The 19410-nt window shown below is 37.8% G+C and overlaps 1 protein-coding gene across 2 annotated transcripts in view; it reads right to left on the bottom strand.

Moving 5' to 3' along the window:
- The window catches only part of Stum (mechanosensory transduction mediator stumble), a 48242-nt gene that overhangs the window by 26139 nt on the left and 2693 nt on the right, over window positions 1–19410 (bottom strand). Inside the window, exons 1-4 of one of the 2 annotated variants that reach the window (XM_076441776.1) lie at window positions 17019–17225; window positions 7591–7652; window positions 5744–6125; window positions 2233–3976 (exon numbers count right to left, since the gene is read on the bottom strand). In XM_076441776.1, the coding sequence (XP_076297891.1) occupies window positions 2233–3976; window positions 5744–6107 (2108 nt within the window). In that variant the 5' untranslated portion in view covers window positions 6108–6125; window positions 7591–7652; window positions 17019–17225. Of the gene's footprint in view, window positions 1–2232; window positions 3977–5743; window positions 6126–7590; window positions 7653–17018; window positions 17226–19410 lie in introns of those variants that run through there. The other variant, XM_076441775.1, reaches the window with a different exon arrangement.

The raw sequence follows: 19410 nt of genomic DNA, 5'->3' as shown, positions 1-19410 counted from the left end.
TTACAATTAGTGAGTTATACATACAGGTATACCTGTACAAGTATGAATAAAGTCTCATCGAAATCGGTTAATACATGAAGATTTTTAGACTTGCAATTTTTTCTTTAATTTTATCTTCAATTATTCATAGCTCATAGCAATTTTAATCGATTTTAGTAAAGCTTTGTGTATGCATATAACATACTGAAATTTACAAAAGGCGCATTTTAAATTTTCATTAGAGGCACAGATGAAAAAGTTAAAAATCGTGACCCTTATTTTTCTCTTCGTAGTTTCGACCAATGAGAATTTTTAATTAATCTCCTTTATACATTATCGAGTAAACTAATGCTTGTAATGTCTAAAAACAAAAATCAATGTTGTCTCGCTTAATTTTCTCCCTGACTGTATCTGTCAGATGAATTGCGAAATACGCGAAGATAAAGACTAAATCACCGATCGTTCATAGCGCGTCTCGTTAGTATGAATAACGAAAGAACTCGAGAAAAATGAGTCTCGAAGCGCGGCGATGGGAACGGTTTTATGAAGAAGCATTTTAGGAATACATAATTTTGTCGGCCGGAAGTTCCGGGCAATTCTTCTCGGGGCGCGCTCAACCGTGGCTCATGACGAAAGTGATTCATTTAATTGAGAATGATGCTTTGCTTTCGTGTCGCCTCCCTCCCCCCCCCCCCGCTCTTTCACCCCTTGCTCGTTATTCGATTTTCTGATCCGTCGCGTTCGTTTTCTGCATATATGATACGCTGCCCGTTGTAAATTGCCGTACAGTTCATTATAACAGTTTTATAAAGGAAACTGTGATAACAGTACACTTTGAAATGTACCAAATTATTCTAGCAGGCCGTTTCGGTTGTAGCAGAACGCTGTTAATCTAAAAGTCTATTAAGACACTTACGGACCTGGGCTAAAAGTTCCCGGGGCAAATTTTTCCGATCATTAGTTATAAAAAGAAGAAGAACACGCGATTCGTTTTCAGTTGTTTTTGTTACAAACGTGAGCAAAGACACTCTGTCGTCCATTTTTGTGGCGTCCGCGGTAGTGTAACGTGTGTTTTTAACGAAGGCTTAGTTACTAAGGTATCCATTGTAACCTTAATGAGAAAAGTTATTAATAGGACTCAAATGTCACCTATTGAAGTGTACACTGATAAATTCTGAATTCGGATTTTGTTACTTTCTTAATTAAAAATTGCAGAAGTTTTTAATTTTACAGTTGATAAAATATTTGAAGAAAAATGGTGAGTAATTCGCAGAGATCATGCCTTCTATTCGAAACATTCTGTATCAAACCAATCGAAAGAGCACTCTTCAATTGATAAACCTCATATGACGCGTCAAGGTCGATTTATATTTACTATCCGCACAGATGAGAGTCGCCAGATGAAAGGAGGGGGCACGAATCGAGGGGAAGAAATTACCCTCTTTCTGCCAGTCACGTGACCGGGCCATGGCGGAAGCATGGGGGATAGCGTCGTAGCAGGGGAAGGTAGAGTGGGGACACAACTCTTGATCTGGCGATTCTGGCACGGACACGAAACGGATTAGTTCAGCACTGATCAGACAAACATTGTTTAATGCATTTGTGTTTATGCTGTCCGATCGTATCTGAAGCTAAATCAAAGAAATATTATTAAAGTATTATACTGAACGAAACCGTTCCGCATCTGTGCGGATAGTAAAAATCCCTATTTCACGTGTGTTTAAATACACACGTACTACATATTTCACGTGTATTCAATATACACGTGTATTATCGTATCCGCATTTTATGTAATTCGTATTAATTTTTTGGATACAGTTACTAATTTTCGAAAGAAAAATGTAGGTATAAAAAAAGTAATTTGAAAACCACACCCATTTAAAAAATATAATCAACTAACCCCCTAACAACCGCGGAATTTGTGAAACCATAGTCTCGACACATAAATTAATGTCGATGTTGTAAAAATTATACAAATTAAAATGGGGATGCATTAATGCACGTGTATTTAAATACACGTTCAGAACCGCGATCTCCAGCTAGTGTTGTATAAAGCTCGAGTCTTCGAAGCTTCAGAGCTCAGTCTTAAAGACTAAGTTTCTATAGAAGAAGATTTAGAAGAAGTCTTTAAGACTGAGCTCTGGAGCTTCGAAGACTCGAGCTTGATACAACACTATCTCCAGCGGATAGTATAAATCGGCTTTTAATCAAAATCAGTGAATTGAGAAAAAAAAAGTGTAGATGTTTACTTACGCTGGCTCACCGTTCTGCTCCAGGTGCACCACGTTTCCACTCAAAGTCTCAATCTCCTGGGGACGTTTCACTACGTGCATTCCAGTCTTCTCCCTTGGCGAGGACACACCCCTGACAGTATTCACGCTCACCCCGGTATCCGTGGTTCGCACGCTGTCGATCGACTCGACCGACATCCCCGCGGATGAGTTTTGGGAGATACCGCTCCCATGAATGCCCGTTCGCGCTTTCACCCCGGCGCTGTTCACGTTTTTCGCCCCGTTCACTGCACCAATCATACCAGACACGTCATTCCCCTTCGAAGCGGTCGATTGATCGTGAACCACGTTCACAGAATTCGCATTCCCGCCGATCTTCGTTGCGTTTTCATTAGCCATCCTTGAGGGAACTCTCGGCTCCTCTTGCGTCCCCATAGCATTCGCTACTCCTGTGTTGGTCACCTGTCTCCCCTGCTCGTTACTCGAAGAATTCTTCGTAACATCGGCCATCGCTTCCGCTTCGTTCAGTTTTAAGGAATTTGCCGCTGCGGCTGGTTGCAACGAGATCGATTCGTCGATCCTTTGATCACCGAGCTTCGTATTCTTCACGGTTTGCTCGTTCACAGTACTCTGGTTCTTACTAGATCGTTGCGTGGCGGAGCCATTGTTGCTTGTTGTTCCATTCACTTTACTCAGATTCTTCACCGACTGACTGATGCTGTTGCTCTTCGAGTGGCCACCGATAGATTCAGCAGGCACAGGCGATTCGTTTCTACTCTCTGCTCCACCTTTCGATCGACCGTAACTATTACCCGGTTTGCTGGACCTCGAGATCTGTACATTCGTGGAACGCTGATCGTCGCTAGCGTTATTTTGCGCCGGTCTAACGACGGAATCGTCGTTCGACGAATTGGAAGATTTGCTATGAAGAGGATCCGATGGGTTCCTCTTCTCGGAAGCATCTTTGTCCATCAGAATCGCATTAGCGTCTATATGCAGCGGCTGAACGGCTGTCGTCGCGGTAGTGTTCACTACGCTGGATGTTCCTGTAGCACCGGATGATTGTTTCAGCAGTTCTAGTAATTGATAATCACGGACTCGATCGCTGCCAGACGAATTCTTGTTGCTCGCCTCGGACTCCTTCGAGCCTTCCTTCGACTGCACGCCACTTTGGCTGTTCTGGTTCCCTCGGTCATTATTGTTTCGAACCTCCTTACTCCCTTTGTCTCCGGTTCTCTTGCCTTTGTCGTTTGGTTGATTCGAGATGTTGATGAATCTAGCCGGATTCAATGAATTCGTGCCAACCCTGTTCGCCTTCAAAGGAATCTTCGATGGTGACGTTAGACGTTCTTTGGTCGGGGGTTTGCCTTTCTCGTGATTCAGCTTTTTCGAATTCCAAGCGTTCCTGGACGGCGACGTTTTACGCGATTTCAACGGTGACGATTTTGCGACTTCCTTGGAACGATCCCTTCGAGCGAACTGCGGCGTCCTGTCTGGTTTAGTTGGTGTGCCCTGGATAGGCGATAGTTTGCTAGGTGTCTTCACCGTTTGACGACGAGTGGCGAGGCTCGTTGTGCTGTTACTGTTCCCAGAGACATTCAAACGGTTCCTCGAGTCGGTGAAGTTCAAGCGAGTTCGCGAATTCGTTCGACGGACACCTTTCGGTGAAGAAAGACAATCAGTCGATTTGCTGAGGGATGTTGATCGCTGTCCTGTCGGCTGCGGTATTAGACTTCTTCTTGGACTGCTCTGCTGAGACACTGAAACTGATAATCGCGGTGGTTCTGTATACATACAATGCATCACTATTATTGTTATTATACAGAGTGACCGCGCTTAAATGTAAAGAGGACCATTATTTCCGGCACCTCTAGAAATACTCCATGTGCCATTTAAACTGTGGTATCCGAGGTGGTTCGGAACCCACCTTATAAAAACTGTAGGTCCCGTCGCGAAAAAAAACCCTAGCAGTTAAGTGCGACGTACAATAACCAATAAAAAAAAAGGACCATTATTTCTCAACTTTTTCATAAAGATATTTAACGTATAACGTAGAAAGCACCATTATTTCTCAACTTACAAGGAGAGGTCACATCTGTCTGATCGCTGATTTTAATGAAACTTTTTGTGTCGATTATAGAGACAAAATAAGCAGACACGTGTCCGAGCTTTTTTCCAATGCACATTTTTCACGAAGATATTCAACACATCATTTTTAGATTTGTCTGTATACAATACAGGGTATGGCCGGATAGGCGGTAGAACCCCAGCCAGGGGCTGAGTCTATATGCAAAAATAAGTCGAAAAAGAGAAATAACATTTTTCCGTTTGACGAATACCTCGTTTTCGAGAAAACCGATTCTGAAAATCCAGCAAATACACGTGTTATTAGATAAGAATCGTCTGACGTGTCTGGTTATGACCAACTAATTCTACTTCCTGCGTCTAACATAAATCCTTTCATATATATGTATATACAGACAGAATTTAATTTAATAAATATTTTAATTGAAAAGAGAAAAGTATTATGTTATTATTAGACTGCGGATTTTTATGCAAAATAAAAATTGTTTGCATCAATTAGAAAGAACAAGAGCGAAATAGAAGCGATATTATTTTTACTATAATTTTAATAAGCTGAGACTAATAAATTAATATTCTCAAATTCTTTTAATTTGTCAACTGTGTCAAATTGCACCTACTCATTTTTGTTATAAATGCATAAAATCCGCAGTCTAGTTATTATGTATCGACCTACCGGCCCGGGGTAAGCGGTTGTAACACTTTCTCTGGTCTCAATTTTTTATTAATAATGTCAGATAGCTATGTATGATTTTGGTATAAAAGTTTGTCGTAAATGTAATACTTTTTGCGTAATCGCGTAATTCAAAGCCAAATGGTTACTATCGACCCCTAAACTACTTTTGTTTGTCCTAAAAGAAATATTTTTTTGTACTATTTAATGAACCAATAAAATGCTTTTTTTAATAAAAGTTTTTGTTGTAAATGTAATAGTTTCTACGTAATCTTAGTTCAAAGTCAAATTAATACTTTCGACCCCGTTCTCCCCTAAACTATTTTTGTTTGTAGTAAAAGAAATAGTTGTGTTTGTACTATTTAATGAGCCAATAAAATACCCCTTAATTGTTTACTTTTCTACTTTTCGACCCCGTTCTGCCCTGAACTATTTTTGTTTGTAGTAAAAGAAATATTTGTTTGTACTATTTAATGAGCCAATAAAATACCCCTAAATTGTTTACTTTTCTACTTTTCGACCCCGTTCTGCCCTGAACTATTTTTGTTTGTAGTAAAAGAAATACTTTTTGTACTGTTTAATGAGCCAATAAAATACACCTAAATTTTTGAAAGCGAGTATTAAATGCTTTTTTTATTAAAGAATTCCTAAAGTTCGCATTATTTTTAGTAGTCTGCACCAGGATCCCTCTTGAGAGTCTTAGCTTCGCAAGTCCCTCGGAGGACACTTTGTGCCCTGAACAATGAAAACTGATGACAAGAAAACAAGAAAATCTCACCTCGACGTTCGCTTCGAGCTCTCCTCCGAAGATCCGCATGATCCGGGGATTGAGGCCTCGACCTCGATCGTGGTGGCGCTCCCTTGAACCCTCGTCCACGGAAGGGCGAGACTCGACCGGTGGCAAGTGTCGGCGACGGGCTCCTCGTTTGCGGGGAAGCCGGTCTCGAGTCAGCGATGATCACGAAACTGGATCGTCTGTGCGCTCTAGAGGACGACGTCGAGGACGACGCGATCTTGTAGGGCTCTGGTGCACGCGGCGGTGGCGGCGGTATCGTTGGGGGTGACAGGTAGTTCCCGTCGGGTGCCGCGAGCACCCTAAACGGAGGCGGTCGTTGAACATGGCCGTTGTCGATCCGCCTCATCCTTTCGAGGCCCCGAAGCTGCAACGTGAACACACTGTGTACACTGCAGATTAGGATGGCTCTTATTTATTCTTGACAAAAATTTTTTCAAGAATTTGAACTTACTTTTTTTTAACCTTCGCAAAGTAATGTGGGGTCTCAGAGACCCCAGCTTCAGGTTTTTGAAAAGAATATTTATATGCATGAAATTAAATCTGTTTGTTTACTTTTTATTCTGTGTTATCCTTTATCCCAAATTTATTAAAAACGAGGCTATTTAATGAAATTTATTTGTCAGGGTCTAAGAGACCCCACCTTACTATTTATGTGTTATTTTAGTAGGGGTGATCGGGATCGGGACGGAATCCCGAAAATTCTCTGGAATCCCGAAAGTCTCGGAATTCCCGAAAATATCTGTGATTCCCGACGTTTTGAAGTTTCTGCATACTTCCAATAATTACAAGAATCTGAAAGCCATTGTGTTCTCGAAGATTACATATCTTATTAGTCGGGAATGTTTATGTTAATAATATTGTGGAAAGCAATTGCAAATAACGATACTTTCGGGAATCCCAAATATTATTCCATATTATCATTATTCTTATTATTATTGTCGGGAATCCCGAATCTTCGCGGGATCACGCATATTTTCAGAAATCCCGAATCATCTCGGGATCCCGCACATACTCGGGAATCCAGAAAATTCTCGGGAATCTTGGATATTTTCAGGAATACCGGATGTTTTTCGGGAATCCCGAACATTTTCGGGAATCTCGCACACCCGTAGTTATTAGATCTTACCTTGCGAGGGTCAATTGCATATACAGAGTGTCTCACGTAACACTTTTCACGATTTTTCAGTTAAGTGTTTGCGATAATCTGACAGAAAAATATTTTAAACAAAAGTCGATCAGTTTTCGATTGGCTATACATTGCAATACAAAAAGTTCGACAATTTTCTTTTTAATTATTGCCAAGACCAGCTTAATTTCTTTAAATAGTACTTCAAGGTCATCCGAAGATCATAATATAGGTGTTGAATTCGTATTGATACTGTAAGTCAAAAACACCAAGTGCCATTTAAAAAAGTGAAGATGGCATTGACAATAATAAGAAAAAATTTCGAACTTTTTTTTATTGCAATGTATAACCAATCGAAAACTGATCGACTTTTGTTTAAAATATTTTTCGTCAGATTATCGCACGTTTCTGTATATTACTCTTGTTGAAAGTCAACAAAATTTTTTGGTTCCACTTTATCATGGCTAGTAAAGGTCTTGTAAAGAGAACTACGTTTCGAAAAACCATCTAAAATGAACCGTTAAATAAATATAAGTGAATAACTTTTACACCAATGAATTCATAACTTTAAAACTTGGTTTTTTGGCACTTTCTCGTCGAAATTTACAGGATTGCATTAACATAAGTTAAAAATTTCCTGGGGTGCTGTTCAGCCGAACAATGTATACACGAATTAACAAAATCTTTCACGAAAATGAGGTACCTCGAGTCCTTCATGCAGACCACCAGGATGCGAAGGACGACGAGATCCGTTGTCGCTCTCACCTGAAAACAGAGAAAACGCAGTTGATATATGAATGAATTGGTTTCCCTGCGATTTAAAGATATCTAGAAATATACGGGGTGTGGCCGGACGGATGGTACAACTGTATATAAATTCAAATATTTTTACATCTTATTATACAATGCCCATAGCTGTATTATGCATCAAACGATTTCAATGAAAATTTTACATGTATTAGGCATACAAATTAATTCGTGGCCCTCACAATTATTATCTGTAATTTTGTTTTCTATCCAAATCATTTAATGGGAAATCTGTAAAATCTGTAAAAAGGAGCAACTGGTGAATGGAGTACGGAGAATGATGGGCATTATTTTCAAGACTTGAGTATACTATAGTTGTTTGTAAATGAACACCAAATATATGAAGACGAAGCCACGAATTAATTTGCACACCTAATATATAACTTATTTAGACCTACCAAATTGCACCTTCTAAATTTTCATTACAGACACAGATAAAAAATTTAAAAATCGTTACATTTACTTTTCCTCCACAATTGCGACCAATAACAACAATTTAAAAAAAAATTATTTATACACATGAGCTAGTGAACTAACTCTTCTAACGTCTGAAAAAGTTTCTCGTTTCTAAAATATGTAGGAATACATACTTTGTACACCGACTGTACGTCGTTCCGGCACGGCGAATTACACGAATTACGCCAGAAAAATGGACGACAGAGTGTCTCTACTCACTTGTATAACAAAAACAACTGAAAACAAATCCCGCGCTCTTCTCCCTTTTTAAAAATAACGATCGGAACGACTTTCCGCGGGAACTTCTATCCCCGGTCTTCCCTACACTCTTGACACACGAAACCCATGCAGTGTCTGCAGATATCATCTTGAAGAATGAAAAGCAGTGGCAACAATTCTACATGTAATAAAACCGTTCCAGAGACCGGATTTATTTCTTTAATATTCTCAGAGACCTAGTTCCCCATTCATTATGTACAACGGACACGGTAATCAAATTAGATCGTTCCTCCTAGATTAGCTTCTAATCTTTATCTTCCCGTTCTCTCCCCCGTGCTCGCCACGGTTTCGAGAGCAAAAGGTTGAATCGTTCGCCGGAAATCCAAGAACAAAGCCTTCCTGAAGGCTCAGTCTACCCCTAATCCGAGGTAACGCTTATTATGTTTCTTCTTCCTTTTCCTTCCCTTTCCTTTCCACGAGAAGATCAACGCGCAGATTCGTTCGTGGCTTGGCAATTAACAGAGCCGCGTGTAACATCGTAATTATTCGTCGACTGTTGCAATTACTCACTCTAGCTTTGCGAGCTCTGTCGAGCGGACAGCAGCCTCAGGTAGGTACGCATTTTGTTCACGCTCTCATAGACGAGAATGCCGGACCGATGCGATGCGATCGCGTCAGTCTCGCGTTATGCTTATTACCGCGGCACCGTGACGCTGCTGAACTACATTTTTCCATATTCCTTCGATGTGGTATCGTAGTCTAGTTTTTTTCAGACGGAACATTAAAATGTGAACTAGGAAAAGTTCATGGATTACCGAAAACTTGTACATTATTTACATATCTAAACAAATACAGACTTTTTGGTAGATTTTCTCGGACCGTTCGGCCCAAATTTTGTATGATTCCTGAACTTGTATGACCTTGAATTCGTTTCGACACAGGCTTTCATATGATATCAAAAAATACGTAGCATTTCGTTTAAAAAATTGAACGGCAGATTGTCAAAATTAAATACATTTTTATGCAGAGAAAGAGGGAGAAAAATTTAATTTTTTTAACAAGAAGTAAAATGGCGATTTTAGTGTTTAATTCATTGAAAGACAAGACAAATAAAAAAGAATGATTTACGTGGCGTAAAAAGCGAACGGACCATAAAAGTCGAGGGATTTATGGCAAAAGTGGCGGATCCGGACGTCAACATGTCCTCTCCCGACATAGAACGGCGAGAACTATTAAAAAGTTTCGAAACAACGATTAACATACACACGAAAGACATATTTTAAATGTTCTCTTACATTAAGGGCCCAAATAAAAAAGTTTTAACAAATGCCTTTTTTATTTTTGCACGTAACCTTGTAAATTATAATTTTTGGAAAATCTTAATTGCATATCATTTCGTAAACCAATGCTTCTAATTTATTATAAAAAAGCAGGCCGTTTGGTACAATTATAAAAAAGTTATTCTGTTTTAAAGGGCGTTCGAATACTTTCGTGGCTCACTGTAGTTGCAGCATTGTAGGTAAAGAATAGGAAAAAATGGGGCAACGGAATAGTACGTAACAATCATTGTTCGCATTGTTTCACTGTTGCTGCGTTACTTCATTTTTTCTGTGTAAATACTAATTGATTAATTGACTAATACAGTTTCAGTTACTAAATATGTACATACGTAAACTATGACTCACAGTGGGATATTTGGCCCAAAAAGTTGGAAAAAACTATTTTAGCGTTATTTATGGGCTCGAAGTCACAATATAGTAGGTCGTTGAACTCGTCTTAACGTTAGCTATAACTAGACAGCGGATTTTATGCATTTATGACAAAAATGAGTAGGTGTAATTTAGAAAAGTAAAATAATTAGCAAAATTTAGAGATACTGTTTACATTATTTTCAATCTATTAAACATATTGAGAAAGAAAATGAGCCAAATTTTTATTTTGCATAAAGATCCGCTGTCTAGCTATAACAATATGAAATCAAAAATGCATTTGAACATTTAAAAAATCAAAATGATTTTTATTTTGTGTCGAAAAAAATTTTTTTTCAATATTTAATATATAATACTTATAGAAGTTTGTAGATGTTTAAATGCTATTCCACTCTCTTTTGTTGGAAACATTTTCCCCTCAAATGATCGGAAACCCTTGAAAAATTGTGATAATATAGTGCTTTCATCGAAAAGTTAAAAAATAATAATAATATATAGATCACGAAACTGTTCAATAAGTAAATATATATTTTAAGAAATTTTTAAATTCTTACTATTAATTTTCATTAGGAAACACATGCTGAGTCTGTTGATGCTCATTTGTATTTAAATTAGTTATGAATCTTCAATCTGTGCAAATCTGAGACTAATTCTTCTTGCACTATGATCAGAAACCTTCATCGAATATGTAATGACCCCAGAAAGAATGCTGGATATTACTCAATAGTATAAAAAATCGTCAATGAAGTTTTATAATTGTAATAAAACTTACAGAATGATTGATTCTGTTCAAATGTTAATAACTATACTAATTCAGATGATAACGAAATGAAATCTGCGTGAAAGTGCTATGTGTACCACCTTGAAAAGCTTCTGCAATGTAAGAATTTACACAATTTCCTTGAAACACTTGAAAATCGCTAATGAATGAACGCTGTTTCAGAGACTGTTTAAGAACGCAAAGCGTGCTATAAAATCTCTCGACGAGAAGCAGTACTTCGCGGGTGTAAAGATAAAAAAAAACAATACTGTACGACTTACGTAAAATTTCGAAATAGACTTTTTTCCGACTTTTCGGGTCAAGTACCCCACTGTGCGACTGCGAGTCCTGACCGGTTTTATCGTAACCGTTAAGTTGACGATGAACTTTGACAACTACGGGCACAGTCATCGGCCTATCAAATATTAAACAACAATTCGGTGAACACATTTATCAGAAAGCTTTCGACCGCAACGATCCACTGATGTGTGTTCGCTCTATTTCTTAAACACACGGTCTTAACAGTTTCGTTTATGCATCACGTACCACGAACGATGAATCACCTTTATCCAGTTACCCATCATTTTAACGAAGAGTACCTCGTGAAACCTATTGCAGTGTACCCCCAATGTCCACAAAGACAATGCACACGATGACTCATGGAAATCTTGCGTCGAGGTCCAAAACATCGTGACACATTGGAACGAAGGATATCTTATCGACACTTCAAACAGATTTCCATCATAGAAATCGGGGTACATATTTGACTGTAGGAGGTTCACTATGATTACTGGTAATATTCGGCGGCGATAACCAAGAGAAATAAATGAAGAATAATCACTGGTGCAATAATATCGGAGACGCCATCCCTCTGAGATGATACGCATGCAGCGAGTCGAGGCTTTCCAGGTCGGCGGACACCCTCGGAAAAATGAGTTCGCGTCCAATGACATTCCTCAAAACAAAACGTCACGAGACGGTTGAACCTTGACGAGACAAGTTTGTCAAAGTTCGAACCGGGAGGGACGAACATGGAAGCCCTCGTGCACAAAATGTATGTAATTGACGAGGGTACGCGGCGCGGCGCGGCGCGACGCGACGTTTGCAACGGCGACGTAACGCGTTGATTTACGGAGACCGCTCGTCTCAAATTAATGGACACACCAATAGAAGCGATTTTTGCGAACTGCGAAGCTGTAGAACCGTTTCCAGACACTCGTGGCACGCTTTCTAGAAGTCTGTCTCCCGTGAATCGCGATTCCACGCAGGAATGGGGAGCTCGAGGAAATGGTGCATGCACCGTCATATTTATTTAACCCCCTATACTTCTCAATAGAGAATCGATCATTCTCAAACAACCAGACACATCAAACGAAAACGTTTCCACTGTCAAAACTGAAGAAAACCAATTTTCCTTCGCTTTCACAAGCCTATCAATGGATTCAGTTTAATTGCAATTGTTAATAGTTATAATAATCTATTGTTTTAAGCTTTTCAAGTGAACCTATTTCAAGGAGACTTTCAAGATCATTTTTATAAATGATCTAGCTATGAATAGATTAAATACAATTGCAATTGTTAATAATTATTAGACAAAAATAAGTAGATATAATTTAAAATAGTGAAAATATTAGAAGAATTTAAAAATACGATCACACATATTATTTTCAACGTATCAAACACATTAAAACAAAGTAAATTTATATTGCATTCCAGTTCGATGCAATTCAGGTAGAAAATTTTATATTTTGCATAAAAACTCGCTGTCTAGTAATTATAGTAATCTATTGTTTCAGCTTTTCAAGCGAACCTATTTCAAGGAGACTCTCAAGATCATTTTTATAAATGATCTATATTCTTAATAATTATAGTGATTTATTATATTAGCATTTCAAGCGAACTTATTTTAAGGCGACTTCCAAGATCGTTTTTATAAATAATCTTAATGTAGAGACACGTTCCTTTAGAAAATGGCTAAATAAGTCAGAATGATGCCTGAAAGAAACTGCACTCTCATTCTCCATACTCGAACGGTGTAAAGTGCGATCATTACCAATGCGGATCTTTCTGTGAATTGAAGAATTGCTGACGAAAGCAGAAATCAGAATATTTAATACTGCAAGCCATTTTTTTTTGGCAGGCACAGAGGAAGACAAAATGTGTGTTCAATTTTGAGGTTTGATCAACAATCATTTCCTATAAATGCATAAATATCCGCAATCTAGTCATTACTTCGAGACACGATCGCATATACCGTAATTCTGAGAATCATTGGTGGAATACGCGTGCAACCTTGACACCTTAAAAACTGTTAATGAAATATGAGTCCGCGATGGCAGGTGGTATGCTCGACGATTTTTCAGGTGCGCGTCCGTGTGTATCATGCACTCAATCTAATTGAAATCGGAAATCGCGAATGCGTCAACAGCGCCAACGATTGGAATTTTGTTTCTCATTTTGAGAAAACTCTATTAATCGGCAAAATACAAAAATGTGCAAGGTTTAATTTGAATGGCGTACGAAATTCTGTACTATGAATGTAAAGCTAATTATTTTCATTGATTAAAGTCTATCAAACTCTACTACATTAGGCTCTTTTGTTAGTAACTTGTATGCTCTTTTAAATACGTAAACCAATCGATTTATTGCTAGTTTGACTAATTAATATTCTAGCAAACCTCGTACCCTTCGATTCAGAACTTATATATAGCATCTTAACACGTCGTAGACTAACGAGGTACTCGACGCGAGCGCCGAACCTGATCTACAACAAGCTAGCGCAACATATCTCCTGATCGATGCTATAAATAACAATTTGACGGCGATGAGCCACAGGAAAAGGTAGCAGTCAGTTTAATTAGCATCCGTTGCGCAACATTTAATGGAGACGGGCCACTGTTGAGGTGGATCCCATTTTACGCCCGTGGATTTTCTATTCGCGGTGTAAACGGCGAACACGTACCGCAACAGACTTATTGGTCGGCGAATAACAAATTAAGGAGCTGGCAACGAGAGTGGAAAATGCGAATCCTCTTTAACGGAGAGCAACGACCCCGTGCGTATACAACCGTATTCATCGGTCAAGGAAGTCCCGCATGGCGTAACGATCATGTAATAACGTAATACCTGATTATTTCACGGGGCAGTAGAGCACGGACCGGCAAATTAATTGTTACGCAAACTTAAGCGATTGTACGTTTGCATTATTAAACGAGTTATTACGGGAGACCGTTTGTTATCCACCGATTGACCATTCAAAGTATTGCAATTGATGGATGTCGCCTGAAAGACGGTGTTTCTAGCAAGTCTGTATCTGGACCACTGGTTCTTAACCGAAGTTCCGCGAGCTTTTTACAAGTGTTCCGCGAAAAATTCCGCGAAACATATATTAAATATATTTTATAATTTATTTTCTAAAATATATATTTATTTCTATCTCTTTTTTGTTTTTTGGATCATTAATTTTTGGGGTTCTGCAAATTTTTCAATAATCACAAGTGTTCCCCGACTTTAAAAAGGTTAAGAACCACTGATCTAGACATTTCTAGTTGCACTCCTGCTCAAACGTATTTGGACAACACGTTTAATTTTTATATGAATCTTTGACGAGTTTTGTTCAATTTTATGCGGTGTAGTTTACACAGTACAGAGAATATATTTTAATAATAATTATGCGAGTTTCGTATCTCGAAATTTATTTTCAACGCCTATGTCGATAACCGGGTACCCACTTTATATATATTTTTGAAACTTCTTTAACACTTTTGTCGATAAATAAAAAAATAATTTTTAATAAATATATCTTATATATATATATACACAAATATATTAGGTTGGCAACTAAATTCGTGACCTTCTGTTTCGTAATTCTTTTATTGTATCGTTATAACCTCATCCAGTGATCATCACTTTTGAACCGTATAATACTGTATATCATTGAAAAGCTCTGAATTTTGCGATTAATTTGATATAAAATACTCGTGATTAAAATTTATGTGTAAATGACTTTGTTTGAGAAAATGTGAAGGTCGCGTAGTTGCCAACCTAATATCATAATGAAATTATATCGTGGACATAAAAATAATATTATATACGGAAAGTCCAAAGTATGTCCAAAAGTATGTGGACAACATGTTTAATTTTTACATAAATCTTTGATGAGTTTTATTGAATTTTATACATCCCTTATACATCCCACCAATAATTATTATTATTGTCTTGAGAAGACAGCAGACCACGCTAATGAATCATCAATTGAATTGTACAATTTGGTACTATTAGAATAAATTATACTGGCAACGAAGTGTCCACATACTTTTGAACGGGAGTGTATGCATGTCCCTTGGGAAATGTAGAATCTTCCTATTCCTTTATAACGGAAACTTTCGCTCCCGGTGTATTTCGTTCATTTCTGCAACCATGTTGTGTGTTCTACGAGCATTGTGATGTTAAACCCATTTCCCATCGTCGGAATATAAACTAAAATCAACGGCGGACCGTTAATTCTGGGGCCCTGGGCTAACGCTGTTTGAGAGTCTACCCAATTAACCCAATTTAACTGAAGTATCAAAAATTTTTGTAGAATTCATGTTCTCTTGAGTTTTTTGAAGTGAGAAGTGAAGTCTGATCCGTCACGCTCCGAGGTGAAACGCTATTCGCGATACCTATGGCAGTATCTCAAAACGTTTTCTCTTGAAATAATATTTCCAAAAACTGAACATGAACTCCATAAAATTCTTTTGCAAACACCTTAGTTAATTTTGTCCGCATTAAGCTATACGATTATTACTTTTTTCAATTAGGATTAGTTTACTAGGAAATGTGTAACAAAAATTTATGTGTACAGTGTACATGTACAAAGTTTCATTAAAATCAATTGACGCATAAAAAAGTGATATGCATCAAAAGATGTAAAAATCTTTGAATTTTAGACTCATTTATTTAAATCGCAGTTCCTGACAGGTTTTGACATTTTTAATCATTTATGGCTCATAGCAACCTTAGTCGATGAAACTTAGTGCATGCATGTATTTACGTAACTTACTTATTGTTAGATCTAAAAAAAGCATATTTTTTCAATTTTCATTATAGACACAGATACAAAATTTCGGATTCCTGACCTCTACTTTTATTTCTTCGCATTTTCGACCAATAGTAAATTCTATAAATAATTTTGTCACACATTAGCTATAGTCCACCTAACATCTTAAAAAACACTCGAGTCGTTTAGTCCACTTTTAGAAAAGCTTTGTTTTTAAAGGGTGTGAAAAGTTCTGTTAAAAATGTGAAATTTAAATTATCCAACGCCACTACATATATTATCGATCAAAGCCTCGCCTTAAATCGATTTTCGCACCGAGATAGACGGAAGAAAATATTCCCAGTCCAGGAAACAATTCAAACTATACAGAGCTGCGTATTTCGCTCCGCATACGGCGGAGATCGAACTTTAATTTTTCAGGCTATACCTTGCGGTCAAGCGTGGAAGCAAGAAAAGATCCTTTCGAAAACAACGTCGGTATGCAATCAAAACGCCATCAGGAGTACGTTGATAGCGATTGAGATTATATTTCGATGCATTATTTAGCTGGAAATTATTATTCATTCGAAGTGACGAAATATTTAGAAAAGAGTCGTACAGTACCGACGAAACTGGTTACGTCCTTTTCTAGCAAATACGAGCATTTACTTCAATAAACAGTGAATATTACAATTCTGAAAATAACGTGTTTCGAATCCATATTGTTTATTCTATTGTTTTACAGAACTTCACGCGCATATAGTGTTGATAACGTACATATATATACGTATATATATGTACACTACTGTGCAAAAGAGAGAATCACGCGGCCATATTTAATAGAAAAGCGTAAAAAATCAAATAAGAACACAGTAACTTTTTAAAAATGATTCCGCTGTTTAATTGAATAGTTCTAAGAGAATTGTGTTATTGCGGATTATCAATCATAACAAGACAGAACATAATCGTATGTGTACTTCGAGACAAACGAAAAAGGGACATTCACCGCTAGACCCGTACCGAGTCATCATCGAATCCCTGACCATTCAGATGACAAATTTGAAGTTGCAAAATATGAAAGAAAATCTTATATCCATTGTTCATACATAAGAACACTAATCCTGCGTTATAAAATACTAATGTAGAATATAAGTACTTACAATCTTTTTAGAATCTTCTTTTCCTCCGTCGGATCCACAGCACACTATTGTTTACTCACGCCAATACGTCCGAATACTATGTCTGTCTTCCAATGCCTATTTTCGAAGCACAAAACACCACGCTTCTACACAATCACGAAACACTACGCAACACACTTTCCGAAATCGTGACAACGAACGAGAAGAAGTTACTCCGGCAAGGATCAAAATAGTACTGCGATTGTTACCTCGGTTTTTTCAAGAACACTAGAACTAGAAGAACGAGAGAAATGCGAATAGCGGGGCCTCGTTCTTCTAATATCTCGGGTATACGATAATAGTAGAGGGGCGGTCCATTGACGTCCCGGGTGTGAATGGATTTTTAGTGGGTATTTGTCAGTGTATACCGACCACTGGCGGTATACCTGAAAAGGTTGTTATAGCAAAAAAAAGAACGCGCACGGATCAGCTCCGAATCGGCCGATTATTTACAACCACCGCGCTCCGACAACTTCAACTCCGACAGATGGACAACACGTGCGACAGACCCAAGCAAATTGGTAGAAAAAATAGTTGTATTTACGTAAATATTATACATATGGCTAATCACGGTATTCATTTCGCCACGTGTTCATTGTATACGTATACAAAATACAGGAAATAAGAGAAGACCAAAAACTATTTCATTGATTTCCACCTCAGTTCAAATAGTAAATAATCTTTTATTTGCAAATAAGAAATAATAAATAAATCATTTCTGGAATTATTTAAATAAAAAGTTTAGAAAATCACACGTTTATTTATTACTAGCTTTTGCCCGCGGCGAAATTGATATTGTTTCTCCAAATAAAACCTTTTAACCCCCCATTCACCCCTATAGAGTTTTAATTTTATGTCATGCCGCAATCTTAGATTTCAAAACCCCTTTTCACCCCCTTAGGGGATCAATTTTTTAAAATGCCGAAATATAGGTGTTTGATTAATTATATCAAAGAGCATTAAGACCAAGTACGAAGTAAATCCGACCACGAACAAAATATTCCTCATACAAACGTTGCAACCCCTTTTCACCCCCTTGGGGATTGAATTTCGAAATATCCTTTCTTATCCCTTGTATAGATCATAAGGGAAACCTCTGTGCAAAATTTCAGCTTTCTAAGTCCAAGGGTTTAGCCTGGGTGTTGATAGGTGAGTCAGGACTTCGCTTTTATATATATAGATTTAAAATAAAATTTGCCCAATGTACTGGTATTCGTGACCGACCATCCGTCACGTGGGCCCCACACTACCCCCTTCTGGGGGGGTGTGCGTAATTGCATTTTTTGACCGCACTCTTAAAAAAAAGGTGGGGAAATGTAGTGTTTGTTAATTGGACGCGTTCAAGGAAATTCATTTTGATAATGTTTTCGGTCGTCAATGGCGTGATCTATGAGTTTGTTTACGTCTTCTCGGTGGTTGTAAAATAATAAGTCAGCGCGGTGGTTGTAAAATAATAATAGGCCAGTTCGGAGCTGATCCGTGTGCGTTTTTGTCTGCTTAACCTTCCTTTCAGGCATACCGTTGTAGTTGGGCCTTTGTGCCCTCAGCAATAATATGAAGAAACGGTACGCGACAGAGAGAGAGAGAGAGAGAGAGAGAGAGAACACAAATGTTCTCGAAAAATAAATATCTCCCTGGAAAGGATTTCTTTTGTTTCAAATCGATCAGTCTTGAATGCTGGGAAACCGGAGTTTTTGCGCGGACATCGCATTAAGATCGCAGAACTATTTTGATCCTTGCCGGAGTAACTTCTTCTCGTTCGTTGTCACGATTTCGGAAAGTTTGTTACGTAGTGTTTCGTGATTGTGTAGGAGCGTGGTGTTTTGTGTTTCGAAAATAGGCATTGGAAGACAGGCACGGTTATTCGGACGTATTGGCGTGAATAAACAATAGTGTGCTGTGGATCCGACGGAGGAACAGAAGATTCTAAAAAGATACTTATATTCTATATATAAGTATAGAATTACTTATTGTTAGACGTACTTATATTCTACATTAGTATTTTATACTGTAGGATTAGCATTCTTATGTTTAACAATGGATATAACGTTTCCTCACATATTCTGAAATTTCAAATCAATTATATCTGAATGGTCAGGGTTACGATAACTTGGTACGGGCCTAGTGACGAATGTCCCTTTAAATTTTGTTTGTCTCTATTTCGTAATCTTGTGATCTCTCATCACAACGAATTTTGTAAAAATTCTAACAGCTTATATCTCAATAACAATGTGTTTGCGACGTATAGTTCCTTTTAAACTTTTTCTCTTCTCGAAGAGTAGAAGGTGTTGATGTAAAAAAATAAACTTTAACAATAATTTCCTTTGACATAAACAATTTTGCCGCAAGTTTCTTTCAGAAATTTCTATCGATC

Source organism: Lasioglossum baleicum, chromosome 17 (genome assembly GCF_051020765.1).
Source record: "Lasioglossum baleicum chromosome 17, iyLasBale1, whole genome shotgun sequence".
NCBI classification, from domain to species: Eukaryota; Metazoa; Arthropoda; class Insecta; order Hymenoptera; family Halictidae; genus Lasioglossum; species Lasioglossum baleicum.
The sequence above is the reverse complement of the archived record's forward strand: the minus strand, read 5'-3'. Positions and strand labels throughout refer to the sequence as shown.